Here is a 26068-nt window from a genome sequence, read left to right on the forward strand (position 1 = left end):
TCCCTGCGGACCGGCGTCCACCCTCCTCCTCCAGTCCCTCCCTCTGCCATCGACACTCGGTGAGAGACACCGGCCAAGTCAGGCTGCCAAGTGGGCGCAGGGACTCTCCCCGCGTGGGTGGCCCATGGTGATGGCCAGGACGGGTAAGGCCGCCCGAGTTACTGTACTCACTCCGAGCAAGCTACCGCCCCGCGCGCGGCCCACCTTTCTGGGGCGACCTACATAGCGATATTGCGCTTGTGTTAATTCGTCAATGCCTGGAATCCGGGGAATGTATCCCAAAACCCAGATTCTTGGCTTCTCCTCTAAGCGGAGGGCTGTTCTTCCCCACCGTCCTCCCCCGGCTCGATTCACCTCCTGATGCACCCCGTGGGCCCTGGTAGGATGGGCTGCGAATGACTCAGACCTCTGGCCAGCCTCCAGGGGGTTGTGGACCCCGCTGTGACCCAGCCCGAAAGGGAATAAGTAGCAGTAACAGGGCCTCTTGTTTACCATCTATGCCCAGGAACATCAGGGCTGCTCCTGGCCTTTACACTGTGATGGGGGCCGCAAGGGGGTTAGTGTTTTTGTTTTTTTGGTGTTTTTCATTCATACCGGCTTGCGATACATAATGGTTACATTTATCATGGGGAGTTGGCTCGGGTACATAATACATCTCAGTTTTTTGTCTCCTAGCCCTCTTCCCTCCCTCTTCCAACTCTCAGGCCCCTTCCCATGGCAAAAGCTCTGTTTCTATTGTAAAGCACACTGTCTCTCTGATTCCATTCACTGTGGCTGCAAGTGAACACCATGAAGTGAGTCATTTATTTAAAAGAAAGGTTTACTTGGCTCAGGATGTTGAAGATTGGGAACTTGAAGTCCAGACGGCTGCATCAGTAGAGGCGCTTCTTTCTGGGGGTTCTCTGCAGAGTCCTGGGGTGTGCAGGGAATCACATGGTAACAGCATCCCAGCTCAGCCCACTTTTTCTTCTAAAGCCAAAGACCCATGGGATGAGGGCGCTACCTTTATGCCTCATACACGTTCCCAAAAGGCTCAGCTCCAAATACCATAGATTAAGTCTCTACCCTCTGAATCCTTCACAACACGGATTAAATTGCAACATGGCTCTTGGTGGAGACCCTCGAACTGCGGCGTGTCGGTTCTCAGTGAGACCCCATCCTAACGAGACAATCTTATTTTCTTTTTCTGTGTAAAGTATAGATATATAGAAAGTGCATGAATAAATATAGAGTATATCTGTGGCATTAAAATGTCATGGGGAAAGGTGATAAAAACATATCTAAAAAGACTCCTAGGAAGGAGGGATAGGAAAATGAAGGTTGAGAAATTAGTCATAAAGGGACAAGCACCCCAGGTATATGGTTTTTAAGCTATTCCCCTATCATAATCAGACATATACACAATTTTTCCAAGAAAAAAAGGCACTTAGCTCATTACAAAGGTTCAAGTTCATATCTACTCTAGAGAGAGAGAGAAGCTAGGAAACAGTCTGTTCTCCCGCCAGAGACTTGTATCAAATGAGCCTTGAAAGTATTGATCTAAGAAGTGCTTGCTTCTCTTTCAGAATCCCCAAGGATTACACAACTGGTATAAGGCATTTGATTCCCTTTCAGACTCCCCCAAGGACTAAGGCATAGGAGAAACCACCCTCCTCCCTACTGGAGCCCAACAGTCACTCCAGGCCATTACCCAGAGTTGCTAGGAGCATAGAATGGATTCAGAATTGAATCCAGGGCGGGTGCAGACCCTGAGTTGACAGGACCCCCTGGTAGGCACAGCTTGGATGCCAAAGGGCTCCTCCAGCCTGGATCTCTGACTCAGCTCTCTGCTGCGGTAAATGAAGCCAGAGAGTAAGAGCGATCTCCGTGCACATGCCTTCCAGAAACACTGGGCTAGGGCCCACTCTTGCCCCACACTTGTAAGCAGGCTTTAAATCCATTTCACAACACACATGGCCCCATCTTTTCAGGGCTCTGAAAAGACAGATGCTTTAGGGAAATTTTCTTCTGTAAAGTCTATCAGACTAAATTCTGGCTGACCATTTGTTTTCTTATTTGTTTGTTTGATAACAGGGATCAAACTCAGGACCTTGCATTTGCAAGGTGGGAGGTGGCACCCCTGAGCTAAATCCCCAGCCCTGAACATTTGTTTTCTGTCTTTAAGTTACATAGAAGTTCCCAGCCAACCTTGGTGAAGGTTCACCTAGAAAAGCAAACATGTAGAATAGTAAGGAAAATATAAAAGTCTTACTACTCAATAATGAGGTAAATGTCCCAGATGGGAGTGATGGCACATGCTTGTGATCCCAGCCCTCTGGAAAGCTGTGGCAACAGGACTACAAGTTCAAGGCCATCCTGGAACACAGAGCACAAAAACAAAGAAGTAAATGTTCCAACTATGAAAAGGTACAAAGGATTTGAATAAACATTTCTTCAAAGATAGATAGATGAGTGGCCACAGAAACATATGAAAAGGTCCTCAATACCACTAGTCAGTCATGAGGGAAATAAATATCAAACCACAGATCTCACTGCACACCCAGAGGGATGACTAGCATTAAAACAAGCCAGTAAAGACAATAGAAAATAAGAAGTCTGCGGGAGGATATGGAGAAATTAGAGTCCTCTGATGGTGCTAGTAGAAATGTAAAATGATTAGGTTGTTGTGAAATCACTTTGAAGATTTTCCCAAAAAGCATGACCCAGTAATTCTTTTTTCTTTCCTCATTAAGTTTTTTGGTATGTTTTAGGTATACAGTACAGTTACATTCATCATTGAGATCTTGTACCTTTACATGACAGGTCTTGGTTCTCATTTTTTCCCCATACTCCTGCCCTCCCTTTACCCCCTCCACCCTTCCCTATTTACAAAGACTTTGTTTCCTTTTTCTGCCTTTTCTTATTTTTCTTTTCCCTTATAACTTTTCCCCTACCCCTCCCACTCCCGTACACCCTTTGTTTTCTTTTGTTTGGTACCAGGGATCGAACTTGGGCCCTTGCATTTGTGAGCCAGGAGCCAGAATCACTGAGCTAAATCCCTGGACCTCCACTACACCTTTAGACATTTTCTTCCTATTACACAATATCAATTATACATTTTGATCCGTATTTATACTAGTTTTTCACATGTATTTATTCATGTGTATCTTATTTATTTCACTTAAAGTATGGCCTCAGTGTGATCCACTTAGCTATAAATGTCTTTAGATTCCCATTCTTTATGGCTGAGTAGAACTCCATTTTATTAAAAACACACACACACATGCACTTCTTTATCCAGTCTCCAGTTGATGGGCCATTGGGCTTTTTCCAAGTTTTAGCTATTACAAACTGTGCAGCTGTAAACATGGGTACACGTATATCACTGTGGTATGATGCTTTTAATTCTTTTGGGAAGATACCCAGCAAGGGAATAGCTGGGTCAAATTGGACTTCTAATCCTAGTTGTCTGAGATCTCCATATTGATTTCCACATTCGTTGCACCAGTCTGCACTACCACCAACAATGAAGAAGGGCTTCTTTCTTCCCACAGCCCCACCAGCATTTGTTATGGGTTGATTTCTTGATAGCAGCCATTCTTTCTGGGGTGAGGTGGAATCTCAGTGTTGTTTTCATCTGCATCTCTCGAATGACCAGTGGTGTTGAACATTGCTTCATATGTTTATTTGCTGCTTTTACTTCTTTGTCTGAGAAATCTCTGTTCATTTCAGATGCCCATTTTTTAATTGGTTCTTTACATTTGTAGGGTCTGATTTTTTTAGTTCTTTATATATTCTACATAGTAGGCCTTTGTTTGAGGAACTGCTGGTAAAAATTTTTTCCCACATTATAGGTTGTATCAGCTCTGTTGGTAGTTTCTCTTGCAGTGCAGCTTTTTAAAAAGATGAGATCCCAATTGTTGGTTCTTTGTGCTAGTTCCTGTGCTACTGAGGATTTGTTCATAAAGTCTTCTCCTATGCCAATGTCTTCAAGAGTTCAACCTAACTTATCTTCCAGCAAGTTTAGTGTTTCTGTTTTAATATTTAGATATTTAATCCACTTGGGTTTTAGTTTAGTGCATGGTGAAAGATAGGGGTCTAATTTTAATCTTTGGCAAGTTGAAATCCAGTTTTTCCAACAACATTTATTAAAGAGTCAGTAATTTATTAAAGACCCAGTAATTCTACTCCTAGATATATACTCAAAAAAAACTGAAAATGTGTTCAAGCAAAAACTTGTGCATGAGTGTTCATAGCTACACTATTCAAAACATCCAGAAGGTGGAAATAACCCAAATATCCATCAACTAATGAACAGGTAAACAAAATGTGGTATATCCGTATTATTTGACCATACAAGGCAATTAAGTACTGAGATATGCCACTGCATAAACGAATCTGGAAAATGTAAAATAGGCCACTTACAAAAGGCTACATACAATGTACATCAGTTAACTTCCCTGTTGCTGGGACAGGTTTTCCAACATGTATAGTCTAAAGGAGGAGAGGTTTAATTTGCTCACAGGACATTTGGTCCACGGTAAGCTAGCTCCAGGGTAAGAGCATCATGGGAAAGAGCATGGCAGAACAAAGATGCTGAGCTCATCATGGTGGCCAGAAAGAGAGAGGGGAACTGTGCGGGGGAGGAGGGAGGCCAGGGGTCACATGTAGTACCTGAAGTGACACAACCAGTACAGAAGTGCACTTTACTACTCCCCTACAAGGCGATCGAGTTGACACAATCAAACCGAACCACCATGGTGTATAATTACACTCATAGGGAATTTCAAAAACCGGCAAACCTATGGAGACAAGGGCTGAGGTTGCTGAGGGCCCGTGGAGCTGGAGGGGAAGGGGAGAGCTAGTAGAAGGGCACGAGGCTTCTTCTTGAAATGATGAAAATGTCCTAAAATTGAATTGACGGTGGTTGCACATATCTAATCAAACATTTTTCCTTTTTTTTTTTTTTCAGTATTGCGAATCAAATTTAGGAACTCTTGCATGCTAGGCAAGCACTTTACCACTAGCCCATACATCCACCCCTGAAGTATACACTTCAATTTTTGTGGTAGGTAAATTATATTTCCACAAAGCTGTTGTTTTGTTGTTGTTCTCTACCGAGAACTGAAATCAGGGCCTTGCACTTGCCAAGCAGCCGAGGTGCCACTGAGCTACATCCCTGGCCCCTGCAAAGGGGTTTTTTAAAGAAAAAAGAACAGCTAGGAAAATTCTGAAAGTAAAAGTAATAAGAGTGACTTGCTCTCACAGATTTTTAATATGTTTTAGAGATACAATCAGCTATGTCGTAATGGTGCAGAAATATGAGATAAGAAACAGACTTTTTAAAGTTCAGAACTAGACCCAAATGCCTGTGGGAATCTGTCATTTGATAAAAGCAATATTTTGAGTCAGTGGAGAAAATGTGTATTATTCAGTAAATGTCATTTGGGACATCTGTATTTTAGGAGAAAGAATGAAGCTGTACCCTTACCCTCTTATACCAAAATAATTTCTGGATGAAGTGAATTAAATGCAAAATGGCATCATAAAATACCAAAAGCAATCTTGCATATATATATATATATATATATATATATATATATATATATATATTCTTGAACAGGAGAAGGTCTTTCTAAATATGAAGTAAAACAGAAGTTGTAGAATTCAATGACATGATAAAATCTCTGTATGTGTGTGTGTGTGTGTATATATATATATATATTTCTGTACATATGTACACATAGAGGTTAAAGACATACATACACTACACACACATATGTACAGAAGCAACTAGGGGAAATATTCAAAGTCTCTATGAAAGGTAAAATACAACCCAATAGAAAATCTGGGGTAAAACATGAAATAATAAATGATTAATAAAGCCTGATGTGGCCGGGCGTGGTGGTACACACCTGTAATCCCAGCACTTGGAAGACTGAGGCAGGAGGATCGCTGAAAGTTCAAGGACAGCCTGAACTACACAGTGAGATCCTATCTCAAAGAAATAAATACATAAGGCTAGATGTGGTGGCATACCACACCCTGGGGGGCTGAGGCAGTAGGATCACAAGTGCCACCCAGCCTGGACAACTTAAGTGATTTAGCAAGACCTTGCCTTAAAATAAAAAATACAAGTGGGCCATTTGATGAATGTAGCTCAGTGCAAAGGCCCTGAGTTCAAGCCCCAGCACCAGAAAAATAAAAATTGTTAATAAGCATTCAAAATAATGGTCATGGTCAGGGATTTAGCTCAGTGGTTTGGTGGCCTGCCTTGCAAGCACAAGGATCCGAGTTCAATCCCTGGTACCAAAAAAAAAAAACCAAAAAACAAAAAATAATGGTCAACCTAATAAAGGGTAAAAATAAAAACTAAAGCTAGGGGGCTACTTTTATCTTTCATTAAAGATGCAAGAATACAGGGCATGTGCATCAAGGAAGCAAGAATCCTCTTGTAGGGTCCTTTAGCAAAACAGTGGTAGGATCTCATTTTGGAAGATCGCATATTCCTTCAGTTTTAATAAGATCAATCACTTACAGACTTCACTGGGGCAAGGAAGAAGCTGAGACACCACTCCAGTAACTCAGGTGGAAAGCGATGGTGCCTAGGACCAGGGTGATAGCAATGGAGGTGGGGAGAAGCAGTCAGATTTGAGTCCTGTTTTGAAAGAAGAGCTCATGAGATTGGCTGGTGTATTGGATGTAGGTTAAGAAAGAGGAATAAAGGGTAACTCCCAAGATCTGAGTCCTAAACAACTTGAAGGTACCATTTGCTGAGATAAGAAAAAGAAAGGAGCAAATTATAAAGGCATACATTTTTTAAATTCTTAAGTTGTTTGTTGTACATTCCAATAAAGATATTAAATAGTTCATTGGATATAGGAGTATAGAATGCAAGAGAGAAACTGGGATGGGAGCTATCTATTTAGTATGTTGTGTTTGTGCTTTCATTTGTCTCAAAATATTTTATAATTTCCTTGTGAGATCCTCTTTGGTGGTTTAAGAGAGTCTTGATTAATATTTGATATTTGTGAGCTTCATAGTTTTCTGTCTCTTATTGATTCCTAGTTTCATTTCATTGCAGAAAAGATACTCTGTTAATTTTAATATGTGTCAATGTATTGAGACTTACTTTGTGTCCTACCATGCAGTTTAACCTGGAGAATATTCCAATGCGTTCTTAACAAGCTGTGTGCCCTTCTCTGCTGTTGTTGGATACAGTATTCTATATAGGTGTCAGGTCACTTTGATTTTTAGTCACTTACTGATTTTCTGCCTAGCTTTTCTGTCCAGTATTGAAAATGGGGCATTGAAGTCTCCAACTCTTTTGTAAAGTAGTATTTTTCACGTTCAAATCCTGTCAATGTTTGTTTCATAGATTTGGATCTATCAAAGCATGGTGGCATATATCTGTAATCCTGGCTACTATGGAAGCTGAGGCAGGAGGATCACAAATTCAAAATCATCCTGGGAAACCTAGAGAGACCCTGTCTCAAAATAAAATTTTAAAAGAACTGAGGATGCTACTCAGTGTTTCTGGGGTTTAAGCCCTAGTACCACGAAACAAAGCAAAATGAAACAAGGGCTCTATTGTTCAGGGCATATGTTTATAATTGTCAATCATTTTGATGAATGACAAGATTGTGTACTTGGGAATCATCAGTACATAAATGGCATTAAGGCAGTACAGTAGAAGTGGGCAAGATGCCCAGTGAAGAAAGAAGAAATGAAATGAAGTCCCTGGACTAAGTACTGGGGACCCTCTATCATCAAGAAGTTAGATAAAGAAGGTTGGCAAAGGAGACTGAGAAAAAATGGCCAGCAACATAGGAGGAAATCAGGAGTGTCATTTTCTAGCTCAATAAAGAAGATAAGTTTGATAGTGAAAGTCAGCACAATAACTAAACATGGGAGTTCAAGGTCAAATGTGGACGGTTGTGGTAAGTTCTCAGATCATGTGTATAGAGTGCTTTTCAAAATGGAGACTGAAAGCACCTGTACCCCTTTCATGTACTAATGCCAAGTTGGGTGCTTCATGACAGTGGTGAGGACTAGCTCTGTTGAGGGCTAGCATTCTAGTATAGGTCTATAGTCAATAAGCAGGATATGCTTTCTTTTCAGAGCTCTGCAGGGAAACTAGAATCTTTCATCAAGATTATATAAGCCAGAATCCAGCAAGGCATGTTGCCTCAGGGGCCTCAAAGAGTAATGGACAACAATGGAAACTACTGACTGTAACCCAACCACCCCAAACCATCCATCATTCTGATAGCCTTCAGAACAACTTGGTCCCTAGTAAAGGAAAGGAATTTCTGAACTCAAGCCATTTGGTTTTTGGAAAAAGACTAGAGAATCAGTTTTGCAAAGGCCATGAACTAGGGTAGTTTTGAAGAGCTCAACCAGGAGGGGTTTGCACAGGAATGGTATAGGTTTGGTTTGGAGTCCTCAGCAGTTCCTCCCCTAGGTGGATGGAACCAAATGAAAACATAGTCACACAAAGACATGTACACAAATATTTGTAGACACATTATTCATAATAGCCAACAGTGGTACCAACAGACTGTACCCTTGGGCCTCTTTTATGAGGATGCTCCTATGGTTTGGATCTGAAATGTTCCACAAAGACCTGTGTGTTAAAGTCTTGTCCTCCAGGGGGGCGGGGTTTGCTTTTATAACAGGCTTACCCTCCCAGCAATTAATCTACTAACCCATTCCTGCAAGAACAGCACTAGTCTGTGCAGGAGGGCAGAGCCCTTGTGAGCTGAACACCTCTCGTTAAGCCCCACCTTCCCACACATAAATTTCGTAACACATAAACTTCAGGGGAGACATTCGAATCACAGCTCTCAACATCAAAACAAACCTTGAAGAACCACCTCGCCTTCCTAGAAACCAGTCTCTTCAAAGAACTGGGGCCCACACTCCACCCTGTGTGGGGAGGAGTGAAACCACATGAGGGACACAGACCCACCGTGACGGGGAGAGACATTTCCTCAGAGCAACTTAGTTATCCAAGGGGAAAGAATGTTAGGCAAAGTAAGAAACAGATGTCTACCTAGACATAATAATAAAATAATAGGTGCACTGTAAATTCATTGCTAGCACATTTCCAAGCACAGAAGCATGAGACGGAAGGAACTGACTCGGTTTATACTGGAAGGCAGGAAATTTTGGAAGAACTCACTTGGCTAGGGCCCTAACATCTTCAAAACCACTTGCCTTTACAACCTAGTATGGTACAGAGAGGCAAGATGGGATTGGGGAACTATAATAAGTCATTATATGTGCATATGTTGTTTTTTAAATATAATTAATAAAACAGTAATAAGTCCCTTTCACACCCTATTTCTCAGTCATCATCACTACATAACCAATTTGCTTCCTCTTGCTTGTGAATCTTCCAAAGTTGTTCACATACACACATATACACATATACATATATATATGTATATATATAATATAGTATATTTTATATTTATATTCTAAGAGAAAATAATTTTTCTAGCAGCCTTTCCCAACAGACCTACCTTCGTGGCTAATTGGTAAGGATCACCTCATACGTTCATGCAAAAACCACCTTGAGCAACAAAAATGTGCAACGTGAAAATCACTGGGTAGTTTTGAAAACACTAGATATCAAGAGCAGACTAAGAAATCAGAAGCTGAGTCAGAGTCCAGAGATGGTATCAACTGACAGCAAACCTGAACACTAGGACTAGATCATCTCCCGGGGAACAGAAGAAAAGATAGGGAAGAAGTGTATCCAGAGAAAAGAAAATAGGTGGGGAAAGGCAGGAGGCGTGAGACGATAGGGCAGGAGAAGCCATCTCCGGTGGATGTCCATGACCGGCCCCCAGTTCTGCTCCTCCCACTTACTTACATGAGGAAGATGTACTGAACAGAGGTGTGCTAGATAATAAGCTTAGGATGAGAAAAAAACAAGCCCCACCCCATGGAGCCCAGAGTCAAGAAGAGGAGCCAGACATTAAATATGTTCATTCATGGGCCAGGGATGGAGCTCAGTGGCACCACTCCTGCCTTGCAAGTGCAAGGTCCTGGTTTGATCCCCAGTACTGCAAAAAGAAGAAGGAGGAGGAGGAGGAGATCCAAATATATTAATTCACTTATTCAACAAAGATTTGAGAGCTAGGGATGTAACCATTAGCAAATACATAGAAATTCCCCCTTTAGGGCTGGGCATTTGGCTCAGTGGTTCCGGCGCCTGCCTCGCAAGTACAATGGACCTGAGTTCGATCCCCGGTACCAAAAAAAATGCTGAGAAATTCCCCCTTTAGGGAAAGGAAGAAAGGGAAAAGTAAGAAAGAGAACAGCAGGAAAAAAAATGGAAACATTTTTTTGTAAATAAGGAGGGGAAGAGATGGAGAGAGGGGAGGAAAATGGGAAAAAAAGAAGAATCAAGATGTATCATGTACAGATACAAATTCCCAATGATGGATGTTATCGTGATGTGTATCTAAAATGCACCAATGAAATTAATTTTAAAAACAATTGACAATGAGAAAATAGATTCATTCATAGGAAAATGGATACATATTGAAGATATACTCTTAAGTGAAATAAATAAGTCACACATGTGTAAATACCGAATAGTTTCTCTAGTGTGAATAATCTGCTATAATACATAAGATCCTAACAAGATTACTGACATTTAGAAATGGGAAGAAAGGAGCTAAAGGTGTAGGGAAGGTGAGATGGGTAGGGGAAGGGTAATAAGAGAAAAGAAAAAAATGTGAGATAATGAAAAGATGGAAATAAAGTGTTTGTAGATGGGGAGGGGAGGAGGGGGTGAAGGGAGGGCAGGAGTAAGGGGAAAAAATGAGAATCAAGACCTGTCGTGTAGAGGTACAAGATCCCAACAATGAATGTAACTGTAGTGTATCCCTAAAATGTACCAATAAACTCAATTAAAGCTGAAAAAAAAAACAATTGACAACTTATAAAAAAAGAAAGTCTCCCTTTCTAAAGTTCACATTCTGAAGTGGGGATACAGACAACACACAAAACAAAAGATACACATACACTCCATGAGCTGGTGATAAGAGATGCGGGGACAAAGCAGGAGTGACGAGAGGAAGGTTGGGGAAATTTGCCATTTTAACAGAGGAGTCAGAGCAGGCCTCCATGAGGTGGCATTTGAGCGGAGATGCAGAAAGAGGTGAGGAAGCAAGACGTGCAGCTCTGATAAGAGCATCCTAGCGCCGAATAGGCCTGAGGTGCACATGCAGAGCCTGCCTGGGTGCTCCGGAAACAACAAAGAGGATGGGAAGGGGAAACAAAGCGGGAGTGGACAGAGATGAACTCACAGAGGGCCGTTTGAGATGTGCTTGTGAGTCCCTGTGAAGACTTTCGATTTCACTCAAAGTAAGACAGGAAGCCAACGAGTGCCTGAGGCAAGAGAAACAAGAAACATACAAGTAATCATTTTTACTGTTCATTGATTTCCTATGGCAAATCACCACATACTGACCTGTACATTGACCTACAACAACACAGATTTGTCATCCTGCATGGGCTAAAACAAAAGTGTTGTTGGCAGGCTGTGCTAAGCTCCTTGTAGCAGATCTGGAGAACTTCTGGGTCTTTTTTGGCTTCTAAATCTTCCCATGCTCCTTGGTGTACAGCTTTTCCCTCCATCTCCAGAGCCAGGACTCAGGTCACTTTGGCCTCTGTGTCTGTCACTTCTCTGCCCCTGAGCCTGCTTCTTTCACTCATAAAGATCCATGTGACTACATCAGGCCCACTCGAATAATGCAGGATAATCGCTCCATCTCAAAATCCCTAACTCGATTACATCTATGAAGTGTCTTTTGCCAGGTGAGATACCATGTTCCCAGGTTCCTGGGATTAAGACACCTTTAGGGGGCCATTTCCTGCCCTCCACATAGAGTTATAATGACACGAATAGGGACAGAATGCTGACAATCCGAAGTGGGAGACAAGACCCAGGTGGGGAGAGGATGTCCAGAGAAGGGGAACATGGCAGGGAGGATCCCAAGATGCATCCCCAAGGAAGGAGCCATCCCACTGTGAGTCAAGCCCCCTGCAATCATCCAGCAGAGTGCATGCAGCAGGGATATCATTCATGGTCACCACAAGGGCGATTCCTTTCAGAAGCCACATGAGGGCACACTGCTGACTCCCAACAGGTCCCCGCTAATCCATTCTTGTCCTCATCGCAGTCCCCACAGATGACCCCACGTGCCACCCCCACATGACTGAGAGTTGAAACTCTACCCCACCCACAGAGACTGGCAACACGCTGGCCCCAAGTCAGAGAGGTTTCTCAAGGCCACATCTTTCCACCTGAGATGGACCACATGGCCAGGATCAATGTTCCAGGAAGCCTGGGTCCCATTTGAGGAAAGCATCTGTCCAATACTTGCAGGGAACAGGGAAAGGGGCTGTTACAAGAACCTCTGCAGAAAGTCCTAGTCTCCTGTGAGCCACAACAGCACAAGGTGAATTAATGTATTAGACAGAAAAGAGAAAAAATGAGACTCAGAAGAAGCTGAGCTTTGGGCCTGATCAATGCTGCTCTGGGAAGCAAGAAAGCCCCCCTTCCTCTCCCCCTCAGCTCGTCACACCTTTCTTCTGTGCATCAAGAGAAACAGATGTAAGAGATCACTCAGGGCAGAGAGTTCAGCACATCAGGAGAGTAACAAATGTAAAAGGTCACTCGGGGGCAGCAGTGGCAGGGGTGGCAGATATCCGGTAACAATGAAGAACTACTCAGATGAAGATTTTTTTTTCCTCCTGGGATGTCTTTGGCTGGTGTTATCTTGTCCTGGAACATCACAGCACCACTAGACCACTGAGGTCTTAGCTGTGACCAGAGGCCAAAATGGAGTTATGTCTCCACATGCCATAGCTGGCCTGAAGGCAGGAGAACTAGGCCTAATTTTGACTTAATTGTGAAATGATTTTTTCCCAAAATTATATACACTGGCTCCCAACAAATACTCAGTCCTGCTGAAGATGCACCTGTTTGCACTGGGAGACAGCATCAGCAGGCCTCAATATCATAACCATTGTGTGATTTCTGTAGACTATCATGGCTTTATTTGGGAAGGAAAGAGTCTCACCTCAGGAACCTGTTCCAAGGGTAGCATTTTAGGCACTTTCTCATTACTGAGACACAATGTGTGACACCCTCAACTTAAAGAAGGAGAGGTTTGTTTCGGCTCATGGGTTTCAGGAGTTTCATGTTCAGCAGGTTATGGGACAGAAACAGCATGGTAGAAGGGCCTGGGTGTAGGAAAGTTGTTCATATCAGGGCAGGCAGGTAGACAGAAAGAAGAAAGGAGCTGTGCAGGGAGATAAACCCTTCCAGGACACACTGCCAGTGACCTCCCCTTCTGCCAGACCCCATAATACAGTCACCTTCCAAAAGCCCCTCTGAATGAATGCAGGAGGCCTTTGGGGACTGTTCTTGATCTAAACCATAAAAGACAGTGTCTCCAACTGTGGCATAAGCCAAATATCAGCTATTTACCAACCAAAAATGTATAGTTTTAATTAGAAGTTCTTTTTCAGTGGAGTTATTTGTGTGAATTTGTTAGTGCAAGAGAAGAACTGACAGCATTTTCCATAAAGAGACTGAGTATAAATATTTTCAGCATTGCAAGCTCTATGGTCTGTATTTCCAGCTACTTGACTCTGCCAATGTAGCATGAAAGCAGTCAGACAAAATATGTAATAGAATGGGTGTTCCAAGAAGACTAATTTTCCAAAGGAAGAGGCCCTCTTTTCCAGGACAATAGGCTATGCTTATGCAGGAAATTGAGTTTCTAAGTCAACAGGTAATTAAAAACTCTAGTACAGTCAAAATGATTTATTGCCCCAAAATATTTGGGGCAAAGAGCAGTGGTTTGGGGCTGGGAATGTAGCTGTAGATCACTCGCCTAGCGTGCACAAAGTTCAGGGGTTCATTCTCCAGCTCCACACACAAAAAAAGAACAGGGATTTCTGTATGCGCAAACCAATGTAGTTTCATGTCCATAACTTTGTATGGTACCCCACACATCAAACTGGATCACTTATGTCATATGATGAGATCATGAGAAAGAGTACCGTACTCATGGATAACCTTCCTCATCCCATGACAACAGTTTAAACTATTGTTTTTCTCCTCTTTTCTTTTCTGGGTAACAAATTGGATTCAAATAACTTAAATAAACACACACTGATTTAACTCCAGAAGACCAGAATCTAAACTCTTACAGCATCTGCATTCTGATGGAAAGGTCTAGAAAATCACACACATTACGTACGTGGCATGTTTCACGTCTCAGATCCGAGGAGATGATCTATGAAATCATCACAATCCACAAGACATTTAAAAATAGCTTCGATCTTCTAAAGAGAAATGCAAATGAAACTACACTGACATAGCACTTTTCACTGGTGAGACTGGAAACAACCCAGACGTGGGATAAACACACTGCTGATGAGACTAGGAAAACAGCCACTCCCGCCCACTGCAGGTAGGTGTGTTATTTGACATGGTCCTTGTGGAGGCCCGAGGGGCACTAACAAAATCACAAATTGTATTCTTGTGGACCCAGCATGCCAGCTCCTAAGAGTACACCCCACAGACAGCCTTGCACACTTGTACAATGAGATGTGCACATGTTTATCTGAGGCAGCATTGTTTTCTCTCTATCTCAGCAAGAACTTGGAAACCATCCATGTGTTATTAGGTTAATGAAGCACATTGAAGCTGGAGATACATAGATAGAGATAGATAGATAGATAGATAGATAGAGATAGATAGATAGATAGATAGATAGATAGATAGATAGATAGAATGCTCCCTATAAACTTATATGGAAAATCTCCAAGGTATAGCAAGTGAACAAAAGTGACTATTATTGTGAGTGAAGATGCTATCTTTTCTGTGGAAAGTTGGGAGAACACATCCAAAAGTACATATATTCATATTTGGATGCACAGATCTAGAATATACCTAAAAAACACTACTAGAGACAGAATGGTCACAAGTTCAAGGCCCACCTGAACAACTTAACAAGAACCTGTCTCAAATTTTTTGTTTTTACTTTTAAAGGGCTGGGGTTGTAGCTTAGTACACAGTCCTGGGTTCAGTCCTCAGTACTGCAAAAAAGAAAATGGAAGGAAAGAGACAAGGAGGGAAGAAGGGGTGAAGGGCAAAAAGAAGAGAAAGGAAAAAACTTTCTGAAGTGGTTGCCTAGGAGGTGGGGGAGGTACAAATTAGGTGGCTCTAGACCAGCAATTAAAGGGAAACTTTTACTTTATGCTTTTCCATAAGTATCCAAAAGCAAAATTTTTAAAATTTAAATTCAATTGAAAAGAAAATGCAAACTAAGAACAAAAACAGTTAACTATTAACAAAGTGTTATTTTAAAAGTCAACTTCAAACTTGAAATATGCTGAGTAAAAGGAGCCTCCCTCAAAATATGTAACAGAATATTATATACTATGCCTTTTATACAAAGCTCTAAAAAATTCAAACTAATCTACAGTAACACAAAGCACCTCTGTGCTTGCCAGGGATGGACGAATAGGCAGGGTGAGAATGGACGGCTGCAAAGGGGTTCAAGAAAATCTTTGTGTCCGCTGGATGTGTTTGTGGTCTCATGCTGGTTTCATGCAGGTATAAATGTCAAAATGACTCAAGTGCACTTTTAATATAGTTAATATAATGCAATTGTCTATTACATTTTAATAAAGCTTTTTAAAGTGAATCTTACCTTTATTCTATTTTAAATTTCAGTTTTATGTGTTATAATATATACATATATAATATCAGGAAAGGAATTATGTGTGTCATTTATAAGTTATAAATATATCGACATATTTCAGGGTGCGTGCTCAAAATTCCTCACTGCACAAGACAGTAAATCAATCACAAACACAGGATCCGGGGCCAGTTTCACCCTACAACAGCAGCAAAGCCACGCTTTTAACTGCTGCACTCTACCGCCCTCTGCTGTATAAATAGGTTTTGTTACACCCTTAACTTCCTTTCCGCTCAGAGCCCGCTATTTTAATGAAGAAAAATCTCTGGGCAAGACTTTTTTTTTCAAAGATCTACTTAGAACCAAACTTTTCTAACCACACACACACACACACACACACACACACACACACACACACACACACACACACACACACACACACACACACACACACACACAGCAGAATGCAGCTCCAGATCTTTCTATCACATCAGCCTCAAGGGAAAAAGCTAAGAGAAACCATTCAAAGCATGAATAAGAAAAAATTAAAACAAAACAAGCAGGCCAAAGTCAGAATTTGGAGCCTTTCCCCAGCACCCTTAATGCCCCACCCAGGAGGGCATTTTCCTAGATCTGGACGTGCCTCTCCATCCTTCCTCCACATAACCCAGAGACTTAAAACCAAACGTCTTGCCAGCAACAGTTGCAAGAAAAGTTAACTAGAAGAACAATTCTGGCCTGAGTCCAGCGATCTACTTATGCACTGGACTCTGAGAGAGGCCAGACTTTTAGGGACCTTCCAAGTGTTTTTTACAGTTGCTTCCAAGCACTTCTAGTGACACGTGGCCTAGAGCTCACCCCCTTACAGTCCTCATACAGTGGAATAATCTGTGATGGGACCCAGCCAGCACTGCAATTCAGCCTTCAGGATAAGCCAGTGTGCCCAAGATACCCCCTAAGTCCAACTAAGACCATCCCATAACAACTCCAAATAAGCCGCCATCTGATAATCACTACTGTGTTTTCATCGGTCTTCTGTTCCACAGAAATATAAAACTCTCAGCAGTGTTACTGAGTGCTACAGAAATGAAGGAACCAGAACGCATCCAGGAGTCTTCTCTTGAGAGGCATTACAGCGCAGAGGTTCAGAACATGGGATTAGAATCACCTCTTCTGACCCTGGCTCTAAGTCTGCTTACAAGTTGTGTCTAGGGAAAGCCAACTCTAAGCGATTCATTTTTTAATGTATAAAGCGGGGATAATAGTAATAAATAACTTGTATGACTGTTGTGGGAAATGTAGGAAACTACATATGCAATATGAGACTCTGTATGCACAGTGCCTGGCAGAAGTCAACATTCAGAGTTGGTGTTGCCATCGTCGTTGTTATCAATATTATTCTCTACCTTTTCCTTCTCACCCTTCCCTGGCCAGCCTTGATGGGCTGGAAGAAATCCTTCAGATGAGTCGGAGTCCAGTTGTCAGGAGTCCAGTTGGGCAATGTTGGCCTCCCCAGGCCTCCAAAATCGACTGTTCCAGCCGAACTCTTGTGTGTCTCACTTCAAAGTACTAGAAGTCAACAGGAACCGTAAGTCTCATGCTCAAAACTTCAGAGAATACAAGCAAATATCAGAACCAAGCATGTCTATGGCAGCAGCTTAAAATGAAGTCATTGGCTCTCCTAGGGTAGCATTTCTAACCCAAAGGAAAGACTCAAGATCCTAACACCTAAACCATGTCACTTTGCAGCCAAAGAAAACTATGTCAGTGAAGAAGATGGAAGACAGAGAAAGAGGAAAGGCTTTCTCGCTTTCAGCTTTGCCATGATGCCAGCTGTTATTTCTCCGTCTGTGAATTTCAAATCCGTGGAGAGGTTAGTGCCCTCGTGCCCCAGGAGAGAGGCAGAGAGCCATGTCTCCTGCCCATGGATTGCATCTCCTCTCAGAGTGCTTTTGTTTCCAGGATGCATCAGAATCATATGCAAGATTTCCCAAAGCACAGATTGCTGGGTGCCGCCCTCAGAGTTCTGACTCCATAGAGCTAGAGTACAGCCAAGAATTTGTGATTGTAACTGCTCCCAAGTTCTACCTTTGAAACGTCCGGCACAGTGCTGCTCTGGGAGGCTAAGGCTAGAGAACCACAAATTCAAGACCAGCCTGAGAAACTCAGCAATTTAGCAAGACCCTCTCTCAAAATTCAAAACGAAAGGGGAGGGGGTGTTGCTAGGGATGTAGTTCAGTATAAAGGCCCTGGGTTCCATCACCAGTGCCACAAAAAAGGGAAGGAAAGAAGGAAGGGAAGCAAGGAGAGGAGCAGGAGGGAGGGAAATAAGCCCTCAGCTCTCACTGATTATGAGAATTAAGGCTGTTTGAAGAATAAGGTCGTCTTCAAGGAGTGCACACAGGACATCTCAGTTCTGGTGCCTTTGGCTTCAGGGCCTGCTCACCATGCTGCCAGCGATAAGTTCTGAGTGATTGCTTTTGCCTTTAATATGATGCATTTAACCATAAGTTTATACAGTTAGATTTTTAATGATAACTGCCATTAACCTCACCAAATTCCTGAACCTATAGCAATGGGCACTCGTGAACTCGCTCCACACAAGACACCACTGAAGTACACAAAAAGGTGTCCATGCACCTAGCGGCCATACCAAGATCAGATCCCCAGGAGCTGGCTTCGAGCTTCAGATCACTGCTTTCTTTCTCCCTTCGCGCCCCACTCCTTCTCTAAACATGACCCGGATGTCCACAGCTTAGAGTCCTTTGCCAGCTTTTGCACTTGTTTCCAGGGGGCTCCTACGCCTGCCATTCCAACCGTGACCGCTAGAGGCCTTCCGTGAGGCAGAAGCAGAATGCTCCTCCTCAGGGTCTTCGCCGCCCCGGGGCAGGCCTGGGCGCTTGCCGCCTTCACGGGCAGGGCTGAGAGACAGGAGGTGGGTTATTCGCGCCCCGTGTAGAAGGATAGAGAGCAATGCCTGCGCCACTTACTCTGTGCACGAATGGGTCGTCAGAGAGGACACAGGTGCCAGGGGAGCTATGGGGACCAAAGTCGGGCAAGGGAACCCGACTGGGGCTTTGGCTTCAAACCCCACTGTGGTGGACCGGGCAGTTAGCGTGTCCCTGACAGCCCCGGGGGCGTCTGTGCGCACCGGGCCAGCCACCTCCCAATCTCCTCTTTTGGAACTTAGACGTCTCTTCATGTCAGCTCTTAGATCCTACCACCCAAGAGCTACAGGAGGTAAATTCCTGGGAAACTCGTGGTGGGAAGAATAGGGAAGAGATGTGCGGTGGACCTGCTCCCGGCAGTGAATGCAAAAGTGTATACTGCAATCGTAATACATTTTGTTTTGACTTTAAAAAAAGAAAATACAGCTCAGCGGTTACAGACGCAGACATGGGACAGTGCCTCTCGCTAGCTTTGGTGTTTTTGTTTGTTTGTTTGTTTTGTTTTGTTTTGTTTTTGGGGGGTTTTTTGGTACCGGGGATTGAACTCAGGTCCTTGCCCTTGCAAGGCAGGCTACCGAACCGCTGAGCTAAATCCCCGGCCCTCCCTAGCTTTGTAAACTCGGACGAATTACTAAAACTCTCTGAAACAGTTTGCTCACCTGTAAACTGGGCACAATAAAATTTCTCTATAGCCGTTTAGTTAAAAGATTAAGACACCTATGTGAAGCAAGAAGTGACCGCTTTTGCAGGCAGCCCTTGTGACTCCAGCTCTGGCCTTTGGAGACCCTGCCACAACCAGATCCCTGCCCCACAGAACCTGTGAGATTTTCAGCCGGCAGTCTGGGTGGTACTTTGCTGTGTATCGATAGAAACTAATTTGACAGGAGAAAGATGCTAAAGGATTTTTTTTTTTTGATAGTTCAACTTTTTATTATTGAGGTAGGTAAGTAAGCTATGTAAGTAGAAAAATACGTAGATAAGTAAAGTTACCTCTCTACTTCCAAAATAGATTTGGGGTTTTAAGCAAGTCAACCCTCTCTGGAACATCTAGCAAATAACCTGGTGTTAACCCAAAGGTTTAAACTGGAAATTTTCATCTAAAACCACATTTTTACAAATGAATAGGAATAGTCCCTTCAGCTTTACATCCAAACATCTCTGTTGTTTACCTAGCTGTTCCATGAAGTCAGCTGAGTCTTTCATCACCAATTTAAATTTTATATCAACTCTGTCTAGTAGAAATTTCTTTTCTTAATGCTAAAGGATTAATACAATATCCCAGTGAATTACTATGAAACATTATCTCTGTCACTTGTAAATTCGCATATATACTGACAGATGTTTCTGGATTCCCTGTCCAATCCAACTCCTACATCTACCTAGTTGTAGCTTTTGTGCTAAAATTGTACTGGTGTTGTGGTTCTACAGTATATCCCGATATCTAGTAAGATAATCCCTTCTCTGCTATTCATCATTTTCATACTTTTCTTGACTATTCTCAAGTGTTTACTCATATTTGATCTTTATTGTAGCCACTTTTTTCAAAATCTTGATTTAAGAAAAATCTCATTATGTGGTATTTATATTTTACTTTAGGGAGAATTGGCATTTTAATTACACCAAGTCTTCCCTCCCAAGGACACTTTGCTTTACATTCTTCATAACATTTTGTAGTTTTCTTTACATAGGTCCTGTGCCTATCTCGTAAATCAATTCCTAAGCATTTTCTTCTGAATGCTACTATTATGGGGGTATTTTTCCATTTCTAGTCATATTTTCTCCATTCTGTTGCTGAGGATTGGTTCTAGGACACCCCCACCAAGGCACCCAAACCCACAGATGATTAAGTCCTCTGTACAAAATGGCTTAGTGCTTGCATGTAACTTATGTACACCCTCCCAAACACTTTAAGTCAGCTCTAAGTTACTTGTAATATGTAATACAATGTAAATGCTATGTAATTAGTCCTGTTATATGGTTTAGTGACTAATGACAAGAAAAAGAAGTCTGAGTAGGGGATGGTGGTGCACACCTGTCATCCCGGCACTCACGAGGTGCAGCAGGAGGATCCCTGGGAGTTTGAGGCCAGCCTGGACTGCATAGTGAAACTTTCTCTCTAAAAAAAAAAAAACGGTCTGTATATGTTCAGTACTAATGCAATTTTTTCAGCTGTTTTCAATCCACAATGGGTCAAATCCATGGATACAGAAATGTCAGACACTGAGGGCCATCTGCATATCCGCTAGGAACACAGCGCCTTACAAGCACAAACTGAGGTGTGGGGAAGAAATGTAACTTCATGCCGATTGCTTGCTTGTGTGTTTTTGTGATGCTTGGCATCAAACCCAGGGCCTCACATGTGCTGGGCAAGTACTCTATCACTGGGAGACATCCCTGGCCTCTTTTGTCATAACTTTATAAAATTTCATGAAAACTTATAAAATCCAGCATTTATTTTTATGCTCCCTTTGTGCAGGTAGAAGAAATTCAGCCTGTCTGGCTTCTCTAGCCTCTCCCCAGGGTGAGTTTAAACTTCAGAGGTTACACAGGTGACAAAGAGCCCTGAGATGCCTGTGGTCTCATGGTGTCCTGTGTCTTGTCTTCGTCTCTCCTGCACTGTTCCTCTTTTCCTTCTGAAGTCCCCTCCATCCCTCTCCTGCTCATGCACTCTCCACCCATCTATCTCTCTGACTCTTTCTGTCTAGTCTGTTTTGTGTTTCTGGAACAGAATATCACAAAGCATATTTGGCTCATTGCTTCTGGAGACTGGGAAGGCCGAGAGCGTGGTGACAGCGTCTTGTGTCATGGTAGGAAACTTTGGGAAGAGAGAAAGGGAGTTGGGGGAGAGGGAGGCAGTTCAGTTGCTCTTCCCCCCTTTATAAAGCTACGAATCCCTCTTCCGGGACCCCTCATGACGTCATCTAACCTTGAGTAACTCCGACAGCCCCCACCTCTCCAAATACCATCAAACATAGGAACCTGGAGATCGTTTCTAACACATAAACTTAGGGTGTCACTTTCAAACTGCTCCCCATCACGGAGGCACGCAGGCCTGTGGTAAGCACCACCCACCTCCACACCTCACACACCTGACACGGTCCCGCCCAGGTGCACCTCCACCTTCCTCCTTCCCTGGGTGCAGCCTAGGAGGCAGGACCGAGATGCCCACTCTCTTAAATCCCACTCACCTGAGAGGGGCTCTGTCCTGGGGTGCGGGGGCTGCTGGCATGAGTCTCCCTTTCTTCCAGGCCCTGTAGCATTTTCTCCCTGTTCCTCCCTATCCTTCTTCCTCTCCAAGTCTAGACAATCTTTTCTACTCTCATTACTTATTCTTTCGAATCATGTTCATATCCTGAGTTCTTGGATAATTCAAAAGCCAAAAGAACCTTCATTTCCTCTCCTGCTTCTTCATCCCTTTCCTGAGGCAGTAAAGTCAGAGCAGCCTCGCTTGAGTGGGGAAAGGGTTGTAGGGGGAAAGGAAGTTCCAAAGGAGGAAAGCCAGTTAATTTCAACACAAGATCTCACCTGACAGATAGGCACAGGGGAAAACACCAGAGAAAACATGGTAGATTGCGGACACAGGTGCTGTTTCCAGGAGAAAGAACCACAAACAGATTTTGCTTTCTTATTTTTTTTTTTTTAATTTTACAAAGTTTCTAGAATAGGCACTACTTTTATTATCACACACACATAGACGCAAATAATTTATTCCTGCTCATTTGTAGCTTGTATTCTGTGCAAGTAAAGTTTACTGCATGAGAAAAGACCACGAATCCAAGCACATTACACAAACACGGTGTGTACTGCAAACCAAATGTACGGTGTACAAAACACAAAACAAAAGGAGCACTCCTTCGCATTTCAGTAGCTTGGCAAGAAACACTTTTGTTATTAAGCGAGAGTGAAAAGTCTACCGCACAGACGTGGGAGCACAAGGGCAGCTCAGCACGAAGAGAACAAGCCACCAAAGGCTGCATGATGGACAGGTTTTATTTTATTTTAATTTACTCTTCCTTTCTTCTGTACCTCACTGCTCTTAACTTTTTTAAAATACATGTTTCCAGCACATAATGTTTACATTCCTTGTGGCGAGTCAGTACGTGTACAGCATAACACATCTGAATTCTCCTTTTCATTCCCTCCCCTCTCTCCATCTCTTGATCCCTTTGAGAAAGATCTCGATCTCTCTCTCTCTCTCTCTCTCTCTCTCTCTCTCTCTAGTTCCTATTATGTACCTTTATTCTGCTCTTTAGTTATATTTGTGTGGTATCTAAGTCTGTCTGTCTGATTTATTTCACTTAACAGTATGGTGTCAAGGTGCCTCCACTTTCCTACAAATGACTCACATTTATCTTTCTTTACAGCAGAGTAATACTCCATTGTGTGTAACTAACACACTGTCTATCTCTGTTGGTGGACACAGGCTGCTCCCGAGATTTCGATACTTTGAATTGTGCTTCTACACCCATGGGTATGCGTGTATCATGTAATATGATGTCTTCAAGTCTTTGGACACAACTCCTGGAAGGAGAATAGCTGGGTTCAGTGGAGTTTGTAGCTTTCGTTTTCTGAAGACTCTCCACACTGACTTCCACAGTGGTTGCACCAGTTGACCTTCCTGCCGACGATGTAGAAGGCACCTTTTCTCCTTGAAGCCTCGCCAGCACTTGTTACTATTTGATTTTTTTTTTTTCTTTGTACCAGGGATTGAAATTGGGTCCTTGCAATTGCGAGGCAGGCGGGGGAACCACTGAGCTGAATCCCCGGCTTTATTTGATTTCTTGATGATGGCCATTCTGTCTGGGGTAAGATGGAATGTCAGTGTTGTTTTAATTTGCATTTCTCAACTGGCCAGTGATGTTAAACATCTCTTCCTGCTGGATGAGAAAACTGGTAAAACTCTTGAAGTTAAAGACAAGGAGTTTCTGAATGGAATCCTGGTTTCACAGGAAATAGTAAACAGAATCAACAAATAAGATGGTTTCAAATTAAAAAGCAGTGCAGCAAAAGAAAACCAACAGAGTGATGAGACAACCTAAAGAATGGGGAAAATTTTGCCAGCTACTCCTCAGAGGACTAACATCTAAAACAGAAAAAGAACTCAGAAAATTAGATCTGCCGAAGATAAAAGACCCAGTCAAAAATGGCCATGTGAAATGAATAGATGCAGCACAGAAGGAAAAGTACAAATGGCCAATAAATACTTTTTCATTTTCATTTACAGAATAATGACACATATTTATGGGTTACAGTGGGATACTTTGATACATGTGTTCACTGTGCACTGACCAAAGTAATCAGCGTTTTCATCTCTTATTATTACTTATATTGGACCTTTGCTCTCGTTTAGTTCCTTAAAATTTATAACTGCTTATTAGGTCTGTAGTCTCCCTACTGTCCTGACTTCTTTGCTTTCTTTTCTTTTCTGGTACTGAAGATGGGATTCAGAGGTGCTTTACCACTGAGTAACATCTGCAGTCCTTTTTTATTTTTTTTTAGTCAGACTCTTACTAAGTTGTCCAGGATGGGATCAAACATGCAGCCCCCCCCCCACTTTAGGCTCTGGAGTGGCTGGTATTACAGGTGTGCCCACAAGCCCAGTGCTATCTACCAAAGAAGTTTTTGTGTCTTGAGGCAAGAACGTTTTTCATAAGTATACACTTGCTGGAGATGTGATTAGCAGGTCCTTGCATTAAGTCCGAGGAAGCAAAATTCCCATCACTGTTGAGGAGTTCTGTAGAGAAATGGGCATTGAGGAGCCCTGAGCAGAAGCCCACTTCCGGAGCAGCTGGGGCGAGAGGGCACCAGCCAGGCAAGATGCACTGGGAGGACTTGGTAAGCCTGAGCACTCGTGAGCTGACTGCAGCAAGGATTCTGGTCCACTGTGCTGTGAAGAGCAGGTACCAGCGAAGTAGAGTAGAGGTGAAGCCCAGGGTAACTGTAGAGTGAAATGAGGAAAAGACCAAGAAGAGGAAGACTGGAACAGGATTCCAGGTGGTTTGACCTCAACTCCTGCTCTGTTCCCTCAGCCGAGGGCAGAGCCTCTCATGAGCAAAACTCCATAAGACAGAACTAAGAATCTGCTGCTGAGATTTGCAATAAGTGGTTTATGACAGATACTCTGGGGAAGATAAATTGTTTGTCAGCTCGACTTCTCTTCCAGAATGGAGTTTTGTTGGGTTACTGGGGTAGCGAGAAGAAACTGACATCACCCATGGTCATGGTACTGTGCCTGGCCTGCCTGAACCCCATACTGCACGTGAGAGAGCTGGCCGCCGGGACTCACACTGTTCCCTTCCATGGAGGACTGTCCAAAATGGTAGCTCATCCTGCAAGCTCAGACTCAGCCCCCGGGGGAGGCCAGCAGTCAGTGGCTGACGGACAAAGGCAGGCATAAAACTGGTGTCCCTCCCTGCAGGATCACCGGAGCCCCCGCCTTGCTTGGTTCCTCCCCAGCTCCACCCTGTTACCCTCAGTACCAGCAGTGACCTCGTTCAGGGACACTGCTCTGATTCACGGCTTCTGGGGTGATCCCCGTCCTGGGCCCTGCTTCTAGGAAATTCAGCGTGAGTCAAAGGTGTGGTTCGGATGGTCAGCAAGGAGGCCCAAGCTGGACAGGGGCGAGGAAGAGGGAAACAGGGACTGATAGCATCACACAGGACGAAGAACAGGAATAGGAAGATGGGGGTGAAGGGAGAAACGACTGTAAGAGGAAGAGTCTGCAGACAGAGAAGATGTTGGAAGAAAGCAATTTAGAGTGGGAAAAGGTCCAGGGCACAGGCACACAGGGTGGCATAGAGGATACGGTCCGTGGTGACTACGGGGGGTGACCAGGAGGGCCAGGGGTGACAGAAAGGCAAGAAGGTGGCAGCACCAGGCTGTGTGACTCTTGGGTCAGCAGGGCTTTTATAAAAGGATGAAGGAGAAATTGATGAGCCAAACTTTGCAACCTAAGCAGATCCTGCCTTCAAAGACCTCTGCGGGCGCTGCCTAATCCAAATGGGCAAGGGACAGTGTGGCCCGAGGGAGGACAGCCACTGCCGCCACATCAGGCATTACCTGACAGCTCACGCCTCGCCTTGGTAGGCAAAGCTTAGGAATCTGTACCTAGGAAGACCTTATCTCTCTTGTTCCCCAGGCTGCATATAATAGGTCATAATACATTTTATTGAGTGAATGGCTGAAACCACCGATTGATTTATATTTCACAATAGCTCAGCAAAAGCCACCAGCACCGCAGCAAGGAGCACAAGCCCCACGGTGACGCCATCTGGATTTCCATGGAGCTTGGCCACGCGTGATGCTGAGGGGAGGAAGAGGCCGACCGCGCGACTTCTCTGCACGGCCTGAGCCAGGCAAAGCCCTTCCCGGGAGAGGAGAGGGCCGCGGTGTGGACTCAGGGCG

At 43.4% G+C, this 26068-nt stretch overlaps 1 protein-coding gene across 1 annotated transcript in view; it reads left to right on the forward strand.

Annotated features, from left to right (window-relative positions):
- Positions 1 to 24481: 24481 nt before the first annotated feature.
- Ern2 (endoplasmic reticulum to nucleus signaling 2) overlaps positions 24482 to 26068 on the forward strand; it is an 18592-nt gene continuing 17005 nt past the window's right edge. The window contains 2 exon segments of the mRNA XM_010623552.1: positions 24482 to 24598; positions 24828 to 24983. Of these exon segments, the coding sequence (XP_010621854.1) occupies positions 24482 to 24598; positions 24828 to 24983 (273 nt within the window).

The sequence above is a fragment of the Fukomys damarensis genome, unplaced genomic scaffold (assembly GCF_012274545.1).
Source record: "Fukomys damarensis isolate Sample0158 unplaced genomic scaffold, DMR_v1.0_HiC HiC_scaffold_34, whole genome shotgun sequence".
Taxonomy (NCBI): domain Eukaryota; kingdom Metazoa; phylum Chordata; class Mammalia; order Rodentia; family Bathyergidae; genus Fukomys; species Fukomys damarensis.